Genomic DNA, 19,963 nt, shown 5'->3' on the forward strand with positions numbered 1-19,963 from the left:
CTAATATTAATTTTATATAAAAAATATCGACATTCTAAAACTCATAAACCAAAGTGTGTATGAAGTATAGATGTGACTAGAGCTACGCACGTCACAAAGGGTGAAAAGTGCAAATACAATAAAATGCGACTTGCACATTGCAAAGGAAAAACAAGTGTTTCTATCTGGATAGCTCTAGGGAGCAAGCTAGTGACAACAGGGCAAGTAAAGAGTACATGTGATTATGAGAATGGTGTAAAGTAACCCACATATTAAATAGCCAGGGTGACTCGGGAGATTAAAATTGTGTATATAATAAATTAAGCATAAAAATCTGTATGTAGCGATGATTCGACCAGTACATGAGCACCATTACAGATAACACTAGATACATAAATAAAGAATAAAAAATAATAAGTTGCTAAGAATCATTAATAAAACAATTAACGTCTAATTCAATATTCAACCCTGCAGGGCATGATGTGCGAAGTTTAAAAATCCATTCCGTTTCAAGTCTGGAGACCTCCCTCTCTAGGTTTTGACCTCTCCAATTAATCCGAATACCGTCAATGACGCAGTATTTCAAAAGTGCAGGATTTCTATCGTGTTGTGCTGCAAAGTGTTTGGAGACGGAATGTCCCCCAAAACCTTTACCAATCAGATATATATGTTCCCCTAGTCTTTCTTTAAAAGGTCTGTTTAAAAGTATCAATCATTTGTTCATGTATCTTCTATTTTTAACTTCTCATTTGCTATATTGTGATTTATTTTTCCCGGGGTTCTTGCCGGTGCAGAGGCCGACCTTGAGGTCGTCCTCTACTGCGCCTGTGTGAGCGCAGCTGTCAGTCAAGTCCATGTTGTCTAGAGTGTACTGCGCGTTGCGTAGTACATTCGTGGGACAAAGTGGACCTTTGACAGCTGCGATCACGCAGTCGTAGTAGAGGACGACCTCGAGGTTAGCCTCTGTACCTGAAGGAACCCCGGACCGGCGACTGGGAGCGGTGCTGCCACGAGGGACATGTCAGCGGCAAGGGGCTGGAGGAAGCCCCGGGTAAGTAGATCATGGGGAGGCCGTTTATGGCTGATGATTCCTTTAAGGAAAACTTTGGAATGGAAATTGTTTACTGTACATTACTAAATCTAGTTATTCTCTAAGATACACATTTTTCAAAGCCGAAATGACTGTTCATGATCAATATGGCCATCGCTTTCATGTCCATACAGGCATACCCCTAAATGTCTGTGTTGAAAATATTTACTCTGCTTCAGGACAGGGATACAAAAAAAGACCCTAAAGGTTATTGTCCCGTCTCTACCTTCCCCCGCTCTTTCCCCACCCAAGACGACACATTATAAGGAATTTTTCAAACATTTTTTAATTTCTTTGCTAACAGCCTTGCCCACAGGATTAGTATTCGCAGAATGTCTGCTTGCTGTGCCAGTTTGCTAATTGCTGCAGGTGATTACACCAGAGTTGCACTGCTTCCTGCTCTTTGCAGCTGATGATTACTCATGCAGGAATGTGAGTTTTTGGGATATTACTAAGCAGGATGTACATAAAAGCGTCACTGAAACTGATGGATTTTATTTGTGAGGAAAAATACTACTTAAAGAGAGTCTGAAGCGAGAATAAATCTCGCTTCAGACCTCATAAATAGCAAAACGCCGCTATAGCGCGGCTTAACGGGGGTCCCTTCACCCCCAAATCCCCCTCGATACACCCGGGGAGCGCTTCCTGGTTGGGGCAGGGCTAACCGCCGCAGCCCTGCCCCACGCGCGTCTGTCAGCGCGTATCTCCGCCTCTCCCCCGCCCCTCTCAGTCTTCCTTCACTGAGAGGGGCGGGGGAGAGGCGGCGATGCGCCGCTGACAGACGCGACTGGAGGCAGGGCTGCAGCCGTTAGCCCTGCCTCCAGGAAGGGAAATTCTGCGACCTTTCTACGACACACTTTTGCGGGGGGTGGGTTGGGGGTGAAGGGACCCCCGTTTAGCCGCGGGATAGCGGCGTTTTAGCAGGGGCACACGTGCCCCTGCTATTTATGAGCTCTGAAGCGAGATTTATTCTCGCTTCAGAGTCTCTTTAAGCTTACAGTCTTTTTTAGCATTCCTAGCTAGCTGCAGAGTGCAGACTACAATGGAAACACAATTTTCAGCAATATTTAACCACTTCACCACTGAGGGGTTTTACCCCCTGAGCACCAGAGCAATTTTCACCTTTCAGCGCTCCTTCCATTCATTCGTCTATAACTTTATTATTACTTATCGCAATGAAATGAACTATATCTTGTTTTTTTCGCCACCAATTAGGCTTTCTTTAGGTGGGACATTATGCCAAGAATTATTTTTTTCTAAATGTGTTTTAATGGGAAAATAGGAAAAATGTGGGGAAAAAAATAATTATTTTTCAGTTTTCGGCCATTATAGTTTTTAAATAATGCATGCTACTGTAATTAAAACCCATTAAACGTATTTGCCCTTTTGTCCCGGTTATAAAACCATTTAAATTATGTCCCTATCACAATGTTTGGCGCCAATATTTTATTTGGAAATAAAGGTGCATTTTTTTCAGTTTTGCGTCCATCCCTAATTACAAGCCCATAGTTTATAAAGTAACAGTGTTATACCCTCTTGACATAAATATTTAAAAAGTTCAGTCCCTAAGGTAACTATTTATGTATTTTTTTTAATTGTAAATTTTTTAATTTTTTTTTAATTACAAAAAAAAAAAAAAATGGGGAGTGTGGGAGGTAATGAGTTAATTTTATGTGTAAAAGTCATTTATTTGTATGTGAAAAATGTGTAGGGTGTAGTTTACTATTTGGCCACAAGATGGCCACAGTAACTTTTTGTTTTAATGCGACCTCCAAGCTTCCTTCCGGAAGCTTGGAGGAAGAATAAGGAGGCTGGACACGTGAGTTTTTTCTCACAATGATCGCGCTGCCCATAGGAGAGCAGCTGATCATTGCGGGGCTTAGATCAACGAACAGGAATGGATTTTCCCGTTCATTGATCTCTGGGCGAGCGGGCGGCGGCGGTTTTACTAGCGGCGGGCGGCGTGTTTACGAGCGGGAGCGCGGGCAGCGTCGGGAACGCGGAAAGTACGTGTTTCTCCATCCCTGGTTTTTAAAGGATGGAAAAAGGGGCGGAGAAATACGTACGCGCGGGGGTAAAGTGGTTAAGTATGAAATGATTTGTGTACCAATGATCTGTCATCAGGCCAGGATTTTCCTCAAAGGAGCCAATAGGCACTTGTCCTGGCACCTTAGATTTCGCCATCCCTGAACCTACAAACACCCACCATCGCAAGCATGTGCTGCCTGTCCCAGCTGTTACTTCTCCCTTACATCCCTTGCCCTTCACAGGTAGCTACAGGTGTCTCTTAGTATTAGCCAGAAGTACCCGCAGTATTAAGTAGCTAGAGGTGCCTCCAAGTATTAGGTGGCTAGAAGAACCTCAGTATTAAGTAGCAAGAGGTGCCTCTGACTGAATGGAGATCTCGTCAGTGGAATGCAGAGAGCACGGTGAGTAACCTCTCATTTACACTCTCATCAGGACTCTGCATAGGGAAGGAGGGAGGAAGTCATTTGGGGAGGGGAGTGAGCCACCTTTCGATCAGGTGCCTATAGGCAAGTGCCTACAGTGCCTTATGGTAAATCCAGCCCTGTCTGTCATAGTATAAGGGTGGAATCTCAATTTAAAATATTTAGCTGATGGGAGAACAAGAAGAAAAACTTCCTAATATTGTTTAACTTCACCCATTAAGCCAATGGTGCGTGAAGCTAGTTGGTAAATAATCTTTGCATGGCTTGTGCAGAAACAGAATGTGAGGTGGTGGAGCCAACACAGCATCTGAGCTCTGCCCCTCTCAGCTACGTCATCACCTGGAGACCGTGGATAGAGGAGGAGCCATGGAAGTAAATTGCTTTTATTAGGTAAATATGAAGGGTTTTTTTTTCCCTGTAGGCTTGCTGCATTTTACTTATAAACATCCTGCTCACTTGCAAACAGACAAGTAGCATGATGATAAATACACCGTTAAGCCCAACTGTACACACAATTTATTTTCTTTGTTCACTTTTGCTTTTAGTTGGACCTAAACTGGAACAGCTTTTTAGTTCTTTTTACAGCTGTATTTGAGATGCTTTTCTGTTTTGTTGTGTTTCTTATATCACGGCTGAGGCTTAGCAGTATAATGTGTTAAACTGACCAGCTCAGCAAAGCTGCATGACATGTCCTGGCCTGGTCATTTAAATAGCCCCATGGTTGGTGTTTGTATTCAGAAGTGGAAGAATAGGGTTCATTAGAGCACCCTGCATGGGCATATTCAGATTGTGTTTGCCCTTAACCTTCGCTTTCTCTGTGTGTTTGAATAAGGATGGGTGGCTCTTTATTGACTTGTCAAGCTGTTGGTTTGCATTTCAGGCCAAGCATCTCATGACCCTCTCCATTTATTTCACCATTTAGTGGTGGGGAAACAGGTAAAGGAATCCTGCTGAAAATCCCTCCTTCTGCACGTTTTCATGAATAAGGCTAGTGTCTGCAGCAGTTAGGGCAGCGTGACCAAATCCTCCAGAAAACGTAATGCAAGCAGCATGGAGCTATTGTGGGACACAGCTGTGGGCGGTGTTGGTTACTTTGCTAGAGATTGCTCATTCAACAGAAGCCTATGAAGGAGAACCTGCTGTGGAATTAAATCAGGAGAAAGAAATGATACTGCAGGGAGAAGAATGTGGAAGAGTAAACCACTGTTTGGGAAAAGTTAAACAATGCTTTGCTGGCAGTGATAGTCTGTGTTTATTGCTGTGCTAATGGGCCTCCAAATTATTTTACAATGTGAACTTTAGTGGTTTATTACCAAGAAATGAAAACTGTTAACAGCTGGATAGTCCCATTTAAAGACTCTTTAGTGACTGTATAAAGCAAAAGGAAAAAAATAATAATAATGGTAGCGGCCTATAGCATTGGAGTTAATTTTAACCCTTTAAGACATTAACTTTTTTATTCAGTATAAACTGTAAATCACAATCTTAAATCATGGGATGATAGTATTCTGTGAATTGTTGAATATCATGATGAATCGGTACTAGAGGTTGGCTGTAGTGTTCAAAAGGCGTTGTTTGTCTCTTGTTAAAAAGCCACAGTAATTATTCATGTAGCCCACTGAACAAAGAAAGCACCACAGGAATTCCACTGTAATAGAGGCAAATTAACAAGTTATCTTAAAGTGGACCTGAACGCTTGCACAGGACAGAAGGAATACAGAGAGAAATACACCCTGTATGCATTTAGTTTACAAAGTCCCACTTCTCACTAAGCTCAGCAGTGTCCACATGTGAAGATGGAGAGTGTGAAACCACACCCGCCTAGTAACACTCATTCATCCAGATGTTTGTGGGCAATTAGCAGCTGCTCTTAATATTTTACCATGAAAGGAGAGCTATGATCATTGGAGACTATTGTAAGCCGGCCGTTTTGTAACGATGCCTCCTCTGCAGTGTATCATGTTGTTACTGCACTACATTTTCTGCAGATGCAAGGATCTGCTTCCCCTATTTGTTTTAGTGGGGACAAATCGTTGTTATCCTTTGTGATTGCCCAGTTGTGCTCCTGTGTATCACTGTGGTACCGGTGTGTTTAATGAGAAGGAGTAAAGGCTGTTCTTATAGGTATTCAGCAGTTGGCTGATGGTGTAATGGTTAAGGGCTCTGCCTCTGACACAGGAGACCAGGGTTCGAATCTCGGCTCTGCCTGTTCAGTAAGCCAGTACTAATTCAGTAGGAGACCTTAGGCAAGTCTCCCTAACACTGCTACTGCCTATAGAGCGTGCCCTAGTGGCTGCTGCTCTGCTCTGGCGCTTTGAGTCCGCAAGGAGAAAAGCGCAATATAAATGTTATTTGTCTTGTCTTGCCTATTCTAATATATTCATAGCATCTCCATTTTGCAGTGTGCTCTGTAGAGTACTTTGGTGACAAAAGTGGGTAACAGATACGTAATTAATGCAAATTACAGTAAAAAAATCCATCAAAATTAGTACATTTTTTTTTCAGTAGAACCAGTACGACAAAAACAAGTAGGGGGACCCTACCTGTGCCTTCACATGGCACAAGTAAATACATTTGTGTCAAAATTATTCAGGAGAAAGGAAGCTGGTGATCAACTTGCGTTCATCAACTGGTACGCATACACAATCCCAACACTTTCTAAAGTCTATGGCCAATTTAAATTGACTTCAGACCAGTTCTCTGGTAAACTCATGCAAGGTTAACAGATTTTGCCTGTCTGACTATTGCATTACAGATGTTCAGAAAAAAAATAAATAATATTCAAGAGCTCTATTTTGCCTGGACTAGACTAGTATTTGTATCAGGTGCTGACTGGTGCTTTTTAGCAGGTAGTCACTGATGCTTTCGGAATCATTAATGCAACAGTCTTTGCACTATAGTTCCTGGCAGTATTTGCTTGAAAAAACATTGGGAAAACAAGCACTATAGTAGTCTACAGTAACTTTAGGGACAACTGACTGTTAGATGTGGCAGAAGCCTCATACACACACACACAGCATGCATTTGCCAATTTTCAGTGTTTATCATTTTATAACTTCAGTGGCTGCATTGAGATACCATTACCAGGCAGAAACCTAAATGGTAGAGGCAGTGTGGTAAAGAGGTTGCAGTGGGATATTAATATAACTCTTTATGTGGCATTGTTTGACTGAGCCCTTACAGGTGCTTTCTGGCATTGATGGCTATTTTTTAGCTGGGGTGAATTGGCTCATTTAGCAGGAGCTGAGAGGAGTTTGCTAGTCAATCTACTGGCCATTTCCTGTTTGTTTTTATGGAACTGACCCAATTGAGAGCTATGAAGCTTACGTGTCGGCATGATGGTGTAGGGGATAGTACTCTCATCTTGCAGCACTGTGTGCCAGGACACTATCTACATGGAGTTTGTATGTTCATGCTAGTGCATGACTTTGTAGAACGTTGCAGAATATATCGGCTCTATATGAATGCCCAATAATAATTGCATTTTTCTACAGCCACTAAGTGCCACTAAATTCCAGTTGCTATGCACTGTGACTTAGCCCTGAATGGTGCATTTTAAATTACTGTCCCTTTTGTCTGGTCCCCTAATTAAAAATAAAAATGCAACATATGTACTGTAGTTGCGCTTAGGATTACACGTTTGATTTTTTTTTAATGTTGGAAAGTTGAATGTCACAAACATTTATTGAAGTATACAGTAATGCAGAAAAGTGCTGGTTTTGCGACACGTCTGTCTGTATGGCCATATGAACCTGGGTGCTGGTTTGTAATGAACATTGTGTAGACTCTACTTGACACTACTAAGGAACTTGGCAGGAAGCATTTTAACTGCTGAGGTTACAGTATTTATGCATGTGCCTCTCTGCTTGCAAGATATCCTTGCTTCTAGGATTGTTTCAGGAAGGAAGTATTGAATTAGCAAATATTTGTACTGTCTTTAATGTGAGAAGCTGAAAGTCTAACATACTCCTTCATCTTGAAGATAAAAGTTATCAGCACTGAAATGAGTCTCCATTAATGTTTCTTTGAGAAGTTCCCACATGTTTTAGACTCCAGACTAGATTTGCTGAATTTGATCTATATATGCTGTTTGCTCTTTTGTTTTTCTTTATAGTTTTAAGCAAACTGTAATAAATACACATTCTAATCCTGAGACTTTTATTTAATGCACAATTCTTTGAAAGATGCAGCACAGTTTTAGTGCACCTTACTCCCTTCCCCAAATTACTTTTCTGGTCTAGATCACAGTTGTAGGCTTAAGTGGTCCCTACCATGAATAACATAATCGTATACTGTAGTACCTTTCACAATGGAGATACGAGGTGGTGTCACTTAAGATAGCCATACACTGATCGATTTGCCATCAGATTCGACCAACAGACAGATCCCTATCTGATCGAATCTGATCAGAGAGGGATCGTATGGCTACCTTTACTGCAAACAGATTGTGAACCGATTTCAGCCTGAAACCGTTCACAATCTGTGGTGGTGCTGCCGCCGCTTCCCCCCATCCCGCATACATTACCTGCTCCGCCGGCGCGACTCCCGGGTCTCCGCTCTTCTTCTCTGCTCTGGTCTGGTCTCCGGCATGCTTCCCTTCTTCCTGTCTGGGGGAAGTTTAAACAGTAGAGCGCCCTCTACTGTTTAAACTTCCTGCCGGGACAGGAAAAAGGGAAGCATGCCGGGGACCAGACAAGACCAGAGCGGAGAAGAAGAGCGGAGACCCGGGAGTCGCGCCGGCGGAGCAGGTAATGTATTGCAGCTCTATTGCGTCGGTCGTCGGGCACTCGAACGCCGCTAGCGATGCGCTCTTTACCCGCGGGCGATCGACTGTTATTTTCCGATCGACGGGATCGGACGGAATGGATCAAAATTCGGCGTGTAGCGCGAACGATTGGCAGCAGATTCGATCCCAGTGATCGAATCTGCTGTCGAAACGGCGGCAAATCGGGCCAGCGTATGGCCAGCTTAATGCTGGAAATACACGGTTTGTTTTTTAGCCATTTAGATGGCTCGATGGATAATTTCTGTCACGTCCTATCTCCGGAAAAAGATGAGAAAAATGAGCAGAAGATGAGAGAATTGCCTGCGGAATCGAGCGGCAAAATCGAGCAGTGTATGCCCAGCATAAGGCTCTGTTCCCACTAGAGTGGAGAATGGGCATTTTTGTTCATTCTCTGCTTATCGAAAGAACAACTAAATGAGGGCTGTTCACACTTGTCACGCTGCAGCGGATCCCCGAGATCCGTTGGCGTAAGAAGACCGAACTTCAGTGCAGTTGGATGCATTCCCTCGTATAGCCTATGGGGTAACTCATCTGCCCCAGGCTGCAGCTGGACTATCGGAGCGGAACCTACACTGTCTGCACCTGCTGGTCCAGCACTAGTGGGAACCGAGCCTTACCCATAACAAGGATTCTAATCTGAACTTCTTTCTAACCGCACCTTTGTTGTGAGTCACTGACTTACTGAGGAGAAGGTTGTGGGATGGACATGATGGCAACGGTCTTCAGCTGCAGCACCCCTAATTAGGATTTCTCACATGTCTATGATTAGCTTGGTCATGTTGGCTCTTCTCCCTGAACTTTTGGCCAGCATAAGAGCTCACAGTTGCCTTGTAGCTGTTCTAAATATGAAAGTGTCCACAGATTGCCTACCCATTGCATCTCAATCCCACACCCTTGCACAACCACCCCCCACCCCAATCCCCCTAGTCTTTTCTTTGCTTTGGCAATACCTTTATATATTCTGATCATGCCAATAAAGCTAATTTAAATTGAATTGATATAGGCATGTGCCAAAGTGTAGCACAGCACTAACACTGACTGCATCTTCACTGGATAATCTTATGGCAGGGCAGACGCCTGTGTGGAACTTAGACATCACTTGAATTGCACCTGCTTTCGGGGATGAAGTGGGGCAAACTGTTGGCAAAGGAGATACAGCAGGTCTTGGTCAAACTAAAGTGTCTGAAAGGTGTTGAGACCAAACCTTACTGCACTTCTGCCTGTACAAATTCACATAGTTGGTATGTAAAAACTACAAAGCAGAAAATTATGCGAATTACCTCACGAGCTCTTATTTTGTCACCTGCATATGAAATAGCAGCTGAAATAAGGCTCTTCTTTTTGTAAATGTAGAAACTTGAGCACAGAATTATCGACGTGAGTGTGCATGCCACATACCTGTTTGTAGACTTTTTTTTGTTGTGAAACGAAACTGAGCATTTTTTTCTGTGAAATATTACGCTTTTGTCAATAATTCATCAGTTGGCAACAACACAATTCCTGTAACGTTTACGTTCCTGAGAGTGTGTTTGCAGGGCTTTTCTAAATATCTTCAAGTCTGAGACTCTTACCCTATGATTTCCTTGTCAGCCCTGACAAGTGTGCCACCTTTTATGTGTGACGGTGTTGTCCTGTTTTAATTGTTTGGTACAAATTCCAAGGTAATAGCACCAGCATATACTTCTTTCTTCAGCCATAACATTCTTATCTTGTGGGATTTGAACTAGAGTAACAACTAAGGCCTTTTCTTTTGTTTTGTAGACATATTCTGTTGTGTAGCCTTAAAGTATGTGTAACATGAAAGTGAGTATTTGAGGTAGTCTGAAGATATTCGATAACGCAGTTCTGTAGATGGGCAGAACATTGACAAAGCTTAAGCTATGTACACACTGGCTATCATTGTCATTCAAGACGATTCTTAGAAATTGTTTTGGATGGCACTTTGTTTACATGCGGTGTACAGCCAAGCTACCCAGCTCTTGGTCAAGCAGCATGTACTGCTCTGTGGGGAGGGTGGATACCATAAGATTCTATATGTATAGGTTCTGCAGAAATGTGATCAAATATATATGCGGATGCCTGTAGCTTTGTATTGCTCGATGGAGTGTGAAGTTTGGTAACTATGATTGTGAAAGGCGTCCCTCGATGCAATCGCTGTGCTCATTGAGATAAAGAATAGACCTGTCCAATCAATTTTGGATTGATAAAACAGCTGAACATTGAACAGAATGTTATTTTTGAATAGATTTTCCTTTTATGTTTATATCAAATATCTAATGAGAATTTTTTTGTTTTTGTTAGTTTTGTGTTTTTCTTCTCTTTCTTAATTATTACATGGCTGGCTGGTTTTGCCGTGCTGACTTCATATCTTCATTTTCAATACTGCTTGGCTGGACTGAACAGCCACCTGTGTTAAAAGTATGACCCCACGTCACACAGCGTTTATTGGCTATATCATTTGCTGTTATCACATGTAATGTCCATGCTGCTGAAGTCAATAGGAGAGAGGGGGGCCTTGGAGCCAGAGCCGGGGGACAGGAACAGAGCCGGCATGATTCAATCAGTCTCTCACATTGGCTGCAGTGATACGGCCACTTCTAGTTTTGACCAACCAAAACCCGAAGTGGTCCCCATTAGTGGGGGGGGGGGGTTCTTTTTTGAATATGAGAACACAGCAATCTAGTTGAGGAATAGGTTTTGAACTAACGAAAACTGACCTTATTGGCAGCAATATCTGATCATCAAAAATATAGGAACCTTACCTCAGTAGGTCAATAATTATCAGTATGAAATTTTTATGTAAAATTATTAAGTTACGTTTTGTATATAATTCTCAAAAGGATCAATTTTGTGTTTGCAGAACCTGAAGTAGCCAGACTTCGGGTTCTGGCCATAACATCCTACCTAATAAAAGGCAAGTGTCCCTACGTTCTGTCCCTGTGTCAGTGCTTTTGCACTACTGCTCATGTCCTGCTCTGACAGCTGTTGGGACAGGGGCCGAGTGGGCGGGTGCGTGCGGCAGTGACAGACCTAGAGCCCGTTTTTAAACCGGCTTGATTCACTAGTATATAATAAAGTATTTCAAAGACCTTTATGTAACTGTAATATACACACTTTGTAATATACTTTTCAGATGATTTTATAACCCTATGTTTATGGTTAGCTATACTAGGAGGTTATAGAACACAGGAAGGAGAGCAAATTATTATTCATAATCAGTTTCTATCTGGCTATATTGTATTTGGTATTAAATCTAATTTATTTTTATTATTTAAAAACAAAGATACAGAACTCAGCAAAGATGTTTTCTTTTTTTCCTTATAGAGTCATCAGCAAAGTGGTACCTGCACCAGATGCTAAGGCAGCTGCAACACCTTCTCTGCCTAAATCCCCTCCCCCCGCCCCATCTCCAGCACCTGCGCCAGTTCTCGTCATACCTCCTCCAGTCCAAGCGCCGCCTCCTCCTCCTCCTCCAGCAGCTGCCTCACCTGCTCCAAATCCAGTTCCTGCCACCCCTGGACCAAATACTGGAAATTCTAAAACCCCTTACAGGAGTGTTGTTACAGAAACAGTCAGCACTTATGTGGTGAGTATTCCTTCTACCATTACAGCTTCTCTTTATTTCTTTTATGTTAGCGCCATACTGTAGTCATCTCGTATAAATGAACACCAAGAATAATACACTGTAACATACCGGTAGTCAAAATCTTCGGGCTTCCTATTTTATATGTGGATACAGGTGTGCTTTGGGAAACGAAAGCTAGCCACACACTATGCAAACTTTTAATTGATTAGACCAGTGGTTACCAAACTTTTTTGGGTGAAGGCACCTTTGATGGCTTTGATATTTTTTCAAGGCACCCCTCAGCAAAAACAACTACCGAAATGCCGTTATGACCCTTATCAGGCGATGACCCACTCCAAGTAGCTAGTGATGCTTATTAGGCACCATGATTCCTCTCATGTTCAACTTCACCCATGGTTGCAGGGACTGAAGGTTAACTAGCAGGTAAGGCAGCCACATTGTATATCAATGCGCGGTTGCATTATATGATGGTATTGCATGAAGGATGGGGATGCATGCCGAGGCACCCCTGAAAGGTGCCCGAGGCGCACCAGGGTGCCACCACCCAGTTTGAGAACCCCTGGATTAGACAGTTGATTCAATAAACCTGTCAAATCAAACAAAAAGTGCCTTGATTGATTTTGGCTAAAATATCAGGTCTATTGGAAAGGCAGTAAGTACTATTTATCAGTCAGACGCAGAGGGTGTGGCAGGGAATTGACAGTTGCAAAGCTTTGTCTTTGGCTGATCAGTAGACAGCTCCTAATGGTGGTTGTTCAGTGAATCATGTGGTGCAAGGCAGTAAACTGATTGTCCAATCCACAGAAGAAAAGCAAAAGCATACACACAGTATTTAAAGTGGTATAAAAATCAGCATTTCTTCTTTGCTGTAAAAGATTATTCATAGCATAAAGGGTACTACCAAAATAAAAGCACTGGTAGCAGAACAGCATTGTAAATGCAAATCACAATCGCCTAATGATTTCAATCCTGATTTTACATTTTCATAACAGACAGCTTCAAGCCAAGTATCTCATGGTGTATGCATTGAATCAGAATGAAAAGCAGAGCATACAATGGCAGAGCTCTTTAGATAAATCCATATACCAACCTGGAACCTTTCCCCTGATTCTCAGTCTGATGGGGATATCAGTTGTTTACTAAAGCTGTTGCTTATCCTGTAGTGTATGGCAAGCACAGGAATAGTTTGTCGTTTCATCTTACAAGGCTTTCCATGGTATTTACTTGCACTACTAAATAGTAATATATATAGCATTGTACTAGCATTCCAATCTCTACTAGCCCATTGAGGCAAAGAATTGAGTAAGTAATTACTGCCGCCGTTTTGGCTCAAATAATTTATTTTCCTTGGGGAGTGGGAAACTGAAGTTTAGAATAATTTTCACTTTTCCTAAGTAATTGGAGGCTGCTCCACTCTGTCTGCGCTAATGGCATGCGCACATTACATTGATGTGAATGCAGCAGGAGTGCAGACAGAGTGGTGGCACTGAGACACTGTGCATGCGCCACACAACTAGAGCTGGTTGAAAGGTCACTAACAAACACTAGCCCTGGTCTATACCGAACTGATTTAAAGCAGACCACCTCGGTAAGTGTGTGCAAATGTGCCGACAACTATGTATAGCCTGTTTCCCCCAGGTCTTTCACCTTGTTATTCCTTGAAAGAGAGACTGTAGTGACACCAGTTGTTTAGCTCTGTTCATTCAGTCATCCTTCCTGACAGTAGGCAGTTGTCTACTAGGTCCTAAAGGCGCGTACACACGCCATACCGCCGGCTACGACTGGTCCGTCAGACCCTCCCGCTGTGCGGACGTTCAGCCGACAGTTGCATGTGTGCACGCGCTGTCGGCAGACTGATAAGGCTCAGCGGATCATTCAGAAACAGCCTTATCAGTCTGCCGACAGCACCTACACATGTGTTACTGTCGGCTGAATGTCCGCCCAGCGGGAGGGTCTGATAGACCCATCATTGCCGGCAGTATGGCGTGTGTACGCGCCTTTAGACTCACCCCAATCTCCCTGTAAGCAGATAACGGTCATGCCAGGTATATTCTGCTTGTCTTATACAAGAATAATAGTCTTTGACATTTTCCAGAGACACCTGTAATGGTGCCCATACTTTATACAATAAAAACGTTTGATTTTCCTGTTTATTCGACCAAAATTATCGAATTGAAAGAAAGTAAAAAAATCCTTTTTTTTGCGATCAAGAATAACAAACTACTATCCCGTTTTTTTTTCAATAAAAATCTGATCAAACATGTTGGGGAAAACTTTATATTGGATCTAACAGAATAATCAAACAAAATTATCTAATCGAAAAAAAATGAAGAAGTTGTACCATGTATGGGCCCCATTCGGTTGTTTCCCGATCGGCCCATGTCATCTTGTTGTGTATGATCACCCTTACAGTGTGTTACAGCTTCAGAAATATTTCAGCAGGATTGGAATTGGTGAAGTGTAGCTCACTGTGATGGCTTTTCCAGCTTAGTTTCACTTGTCCTTTACTGCGAAGTGACAACGATGTCATAAAGTAAATGGAAAGTTACTCAGTAACAACTTTTTATACCCTTGATCTTATCAGCAAATTGAAAAGGAATGTTTGGCTAATAAGTAAAATTACAGAGTTTGAAAGTTAGGAAAGTCTCAAAAAGAAAGTCTTCAAGGGAACCTATCCTGATTTTTTTAAGCATGCTTTTAATTTTGAAATGAAAAACAACAACTCCTTTTTAATGTGTCCCCACCTATTATCTGTTTTCAGTGTTGGGATGTGCTGGATTGTCTAACACAGTAAATGTTCAGGATCCCAGAACTATAGAAACATTTTCAATAAGCTTGCCTTACTCACCACTGTCAAATTCTATCACTAGCTTTCATTGTACTGAACCGGCAACGTGTCTGAATCTCTGTCAGGGCTTGCACATGGCTCAGCCGCCGGGAGATTTGGGCGCAGGGTAAAGTCGATAAACTGCTCACCCTGCTCCTGCACAAGTCCCGGTGACGCTAATTACTATTCCCCCTCCAGGTCGCTGCGGATAGTGGGGAATAATGTAATTCGGCTGCCAGCTATTGCTTGCGGAGGAGTTAGTGTTTTTGTAGTAATTTGTGCTCCTTCTTTTGACGGCGCCCAACTTACTCGCTGAGCTCTGCTATAGCAGTTATTCCTATTATGGCCTATGGCGGCACCGGCTGCGCCCACATTTCCAGTTCTTAAAGCGCTCGCTGTTAGGTGTTTTGTGTTTGTGTTCCATTTCCCAATCCCATTGTATTTTTTAGTTCAGCACGTCAGTAAACTCTGTTGTGCCATCTTTTGGAGTGTGCCCACTGCTGGACTCCAGTACATTGAGCATATTGTTACTTCAGGGCTCAGTGGAAATGTCACCTCTCTCTCCAGAGCCCACCAGTAAACTGTAGAAAGGGGACCATCTCCACCATCTCCAGGAGTCCCAGTTATACAGATCTAGTCATAATCAATGAGGAGCAAATAATTCTAAGTTGATGCTGATTTTATGCAATCATATACAACTTGAAAATGGACAAATCAATTTAGTCCATTTTCAAGTTGCATTACTCGAACTTACAGCAGCACAGTTGCCAATACAGTGCAGTATAGTGTTTTCCAAGGTCACCTTCAGTGATCTGACTTGTGACTACTGTGACCTGAGCTTTTTCAGTGTTTCCATTGAGCCTGCCAGCTCCTATGGATAGACCGTGCCCTTTCCATGCTTAGCTTCAGCAAAGATAAAGATATATGTGTGTGTGTGTGTGTGTGTGTGTGTGTGTGTATATATATATATATATATATATATATATATATATATATATATATATATATATATATATATATATATATATATGTGTATATATATATATATATATATATATATATATATATATATATATTATTCAGCAAAGCACTGTGGAAGGTGTCAGTGCTATATAAAAAATATTTTCCTGTATTAAATAGTTAAACTATGTTTTCAGGTAAGCTTTTATGTACGACTGTTAACTAATTTATTTCAAGGTTGTTTCACTGTATATATTTTACAATAATTTGTGTACTTGTAGATCCGTGATGAATGGGGCAATCAGATCTGGATCTGTCCGGGATGCAATAAAGCTGATGATGGTAGTCCAATGATTGGCTGCGATGGATGTGATGACTGGTATCACTGGTAAGAGAGTCATACTTGACATTGCTCGTAAAATGACATATTTTTACAGTTTGCACTAAAAAAAACCCAACCTGTTCCGGCTGCACATTATCTTTTGACGTGTTCTTTGATCTAGCTCATTACAATATACCACCATTGTGTTTCAGGCCTCTCCTGAAAGAAGTTGGTACTGTTGTGTTTTTACAACAATTGTATCTATCCTCCTTCTAAAAATGACTTTTTTAGATTTCCAACCGTTTTATTTTATATTTAAATCTAGTTTTTAGGTTTTTACTGTTTCATAGTCTCTGCTCAATGACACCTTCATTGAAGTATGCCAGAGCTCAAATCTATGAATTATTGACGCTTTTTTTATCTCTTTCCTGCTCTCACAAACCATTTACTGACAGGAAAGTATTTTATTGCTGTAATTGCTTATCATTGAGGGTTATGCTGTAGTCTGACCATGTCCCGACCTGGACAGAAACTGCCACTTTCATACCTGATGTTTAACTCTTTCAGGCAAAGAAAGAGAAAAAGGAACACAGCCTAGTTATGTGTGTGCTTGGCACTATACATACACATCTCATCATGTCGCGTGTCACCTCGGTTGTCCTTTAACTCTTAAAGCGAACCTGAACTGTTGCACAGGACACAAGGAAAACATAACAGAAATGCACCCTGTATGTATTTAAAGAGTTTAGCCTGTGTAATTTCCCCTCATTTGTGTCTAATCACTAGTTGTTATTTGATCTCCAACCTGTGTCACATGACTGACACGGCAGATAAGCCCATTAGAAAGTACAAGCTGTAACAGGATTTGTATCGGCTGTAACAAAGAAATGTTTTTTGTTTAAAAGTTATTATGCTATTGTGTATCTTTTAGAGCAGAGGGGAGTTCTGAGTTCAGGTCCACTTTAAAAGCACACAGCTCAGTCCTCAGCTATTTGCATCAAGTTTGGTGCAGTTGGACTATATGCTGCCACGTGTGGTAAGATAATACTGAGAATTTAGAAGCATTTAAATAGAAACTCCGACCAAGAATTGAACTTTATCCCAATCAGTAGCTGATACCTCCTTTTTACATGAGAAATCTATTCCTTTTCACAAACCGACCATCAGGCGGCGCTGTATGGCTGATATTGTGGTGAAACCCCTCCCACAAGAAACTCTGAGGACCGTGGTACTCTTGGCATTTTCTTGTCTGTGAACCCTGTTGCATTGTGGGAAATAGCTGTTTACAGCTGTTTCCAACTGCCAAAACAGCAAGCAGCAGCTACATCACTTGCCAGCAGTAAAAATGTCACCATGTGATAAATGTCAGAATATAAATCAGGGATTTAAAATATTTTACAATGGGCAAACACTGACTAAACCATTTACATAATTATTGTAAAAATGAAGCACTTTCTTTATTACATTTTTTTCACTGGAGTTCCTCTTTAAGTCTGGTGATCTTAAAATTTGAGTTTCTTAATAAAATGTGCCTACAGTTGGCTATGTAGTATATGTGTACAATGGTCGTTCCAAAAGGTTTATATGCTCAACAATCTTCTATTTAGATGATGCTCTGTGTATATGCTTCTATCCAACTTTTATTTTGATTTGTTTTCCTGTTTCAGGCCTTGTGTTGGACTCACTGCAGAACCAGAGGTGGATAAGTGGTTTTGTACCAAATGTGACAGCAAAAAGAAAGACAAAAAGCACAAAAAACGGAAGCACAAAGCCCACTAGTGGAGACCAATCTCGCTTTATTTCTCTGTGCTTCTGATAGAGGAGCTTGTGGCTTGGCGATACTGCCAGTTATGTTGACTGCTTGAATGGACAACTTGCAGGCCCCAGCTGCAGTCTGACTGGCGCGTAAAGCCAAGCCTGAGGACCTACAGTATCTGAAGGAAAGTTTGGTCACAAGATACTAACCTGAATGGAGAGCCCGTTGCCATGGTTCTCCCATTTCCTACAGTTCTCTTTTATTGTATAGCAGATTTGTTTTGGTCTTCACAAATGGGACTTGCAGCCTGTTTGATTACTGTACAAGCTGTAAAATATAGTAGATATAAAGAAAGACTCAACAGGACTGCACCTGTTTTGCTTTGGACACATCTGCTCTTCATAGTAATCACAAATGAAGCAGTTCCTTAGCTATGTCAAGTACAATTTTTCTTTATGAAATGTGCACAGCGTTTTTCTTTCCCCATTTGGCGCTACTTTAAATACATGACTTCTGGCTTTGTGAAATATATATATATATTTTTAAAGAAATGTTTCTATTCCCCCCCCCCCCCCCCCCCCCACCACCACTTATTTCCTAGCATTCATCATGAATATTTTGTAATATATTTTAGATTTATTTTGATCATATTTTTTTAACCATCTTTTGACCTGTTGTGTTGTACTTGGCATATACTGTTTCAGCAGCCTCTTTGGTTTTGCACTGATTTGGGTTGTAGACTCCCCATTGCGTTATGGGAGAGAGGTGTAATTCTGTGTACGTCCAACAATTTTCTGCTGTTGCGACAACCTGTTTTACATAAAGCAGCATTGCATATTTCTTACCTTTCATCTGAAAGTACGTTTTGTATATATTAAAGTGTGTCTAAATGATATGTTTGTGCTATAATTTTATATTCTGAAAGTGAATTGGTCCTTATAATCTTCCTATATCAGTTTCTAAAGCGAGATTGAACTCAAAATTAAATTACTGCTCTAAACACTGTAAAAAAATTAAAGTGGACCCAAATTAAAAATACAAGATTTCAGAAATAAAATCTATTTTCTAAAGTATAATAATAAATAGCAGCCTTTTTTCAGCTGCACGATGACAAATCTAAAATATTTTACATTTATTGGAGGAACCCCTCCCTTCCTTTCAAATTGCCGGGACGAAATCCGGCAAACTGGTGAAGTAGATGGTGTCCGGCAATGGGGGAATTGCTAATGGCTGCCCCCTGTATAATCCTAGTTATGAAAAGAGAAGGGTGAAAAACATGCACTGAAATGCTCATAGGCTTGAAGGAGTGTTTATTTATATTTGTATGTGTCAGAGTGGTGCAACTAAATATTTTTAATTAAAAAAAATGTTTGGTTTGTGTCCGCTTTAATACGAAGCAGTTCTGCAGCGTGAATAAGCCCTAAGACTTGTCTGATTTCATTCGAAGGCATATTAACACTATAGAGAGTGAAATCCGGATTTCACTCTCTACAGTCTTGGATCCGAGGTTTTGGCAGCCCGCTTTCCTGCACTCTCGGTGGATGGAGGTTGTGAGTGGAGCTTCACGTCTATTGTATTGCATATTAACACTACACTGAAGCTAACTGATGACATTGCCAGTTGTAGGACATATTTTCAGATTGGCTTGTAGATAAAGTGGATCTGAACTCTTGCACAAGACAGGAGAACATATAGAAATGCATCCTGTATGTATTTAGAGAGTTTAGCCTCTATTCCCCCTCATCTGTCACTAAGCACAAGTTATAATGTTATCCCTTAGCTGTGTCAGCTGGCTGCCAATGCAGAGAGGTAATTAGTAAACACAGGCTGTTAATATGTCTGCTTCCATGAAAGCAGGAAGTAGAAACACTGCAGATTTATTGCAGGATTTGCTATTAGTCTTAGTGAATCAAGCCCATGGATCCATATGCAATTAACCACTTTACCCCCGACCGTACAAATTTCTCCGTCCCTTTTTCCATCCTTTAACCCCCAGGGACGGAGAAATCCGTACTTTCCGCGCTCCCGCCGCTGCCCGCGCTCCCGCTCGTAAACACGCCGCCCGCCGCTAGTAAACACGCCGCTCGCCCGGAGATCAATAAACGGGAAAATCCATTCCCGTTCGTTGATCTAAGCCCCGCAATGATCCGCTACTCTCCGATGAGCAGCGCGATCATTGTGAAAAAAAAACACTTACCCAGCCTCCA

The 19,963-nt window shown here is 41.6% G+C and overlaps 1 protein-coding gene across 2 annotated transcripts in view; it reads left to right on the forward strand.

Annotated features, from left to right (window-relative positions):
* TAF3 (TATA-box binding protein associated factor 3) overlaps positions 1 to 18,649 on the forward strand; it is a 159,186-nt gene extending 140,537 nt beyond the window's left edge. For both annotated transcript variants that reach the window (XM_068276060.1, XM_068276059.1), the window contains exons 5-7: positions 11,630 to 11,891; positions 15,960 to 16,066; positions 17,668 to 18,649. In XM_068276060.1, the coding sequence (XP_068132161.1) occupies positions 11,630 to 11,891; positions 15,960 to 16,066; positions 17,668 to 17,779 (481 nt within the window). In that variant the 3' untranslated portion in view covers positions 17,780 to 18,649. The remainder of the gene's footprint in view (positions 1 to 11,629; positions 11,892 to 15,959; positions 16,067 to 17,667) is intronic.
* The last annotated feature ends 1,314 nt before the right edge of the window (positions 18,650 to 19,963 follow it).

Source organism: Hyperolius riggenbachi, chromosome 3 (genome assembly GCF_040937935.1).
Source record: "Hyperolius riggenbachi isolate aHypRig1 chromosome 3, aHypRig1.pri, whole genome shotgun sequence".
Taxonomy (NCBI): domain Eukaryota; kingdom Metazoa; phylum Chordata; class Amphibia; order Anura; family Hyperoliidae; genus Hyperolius; species Hyperolius riggenbachi.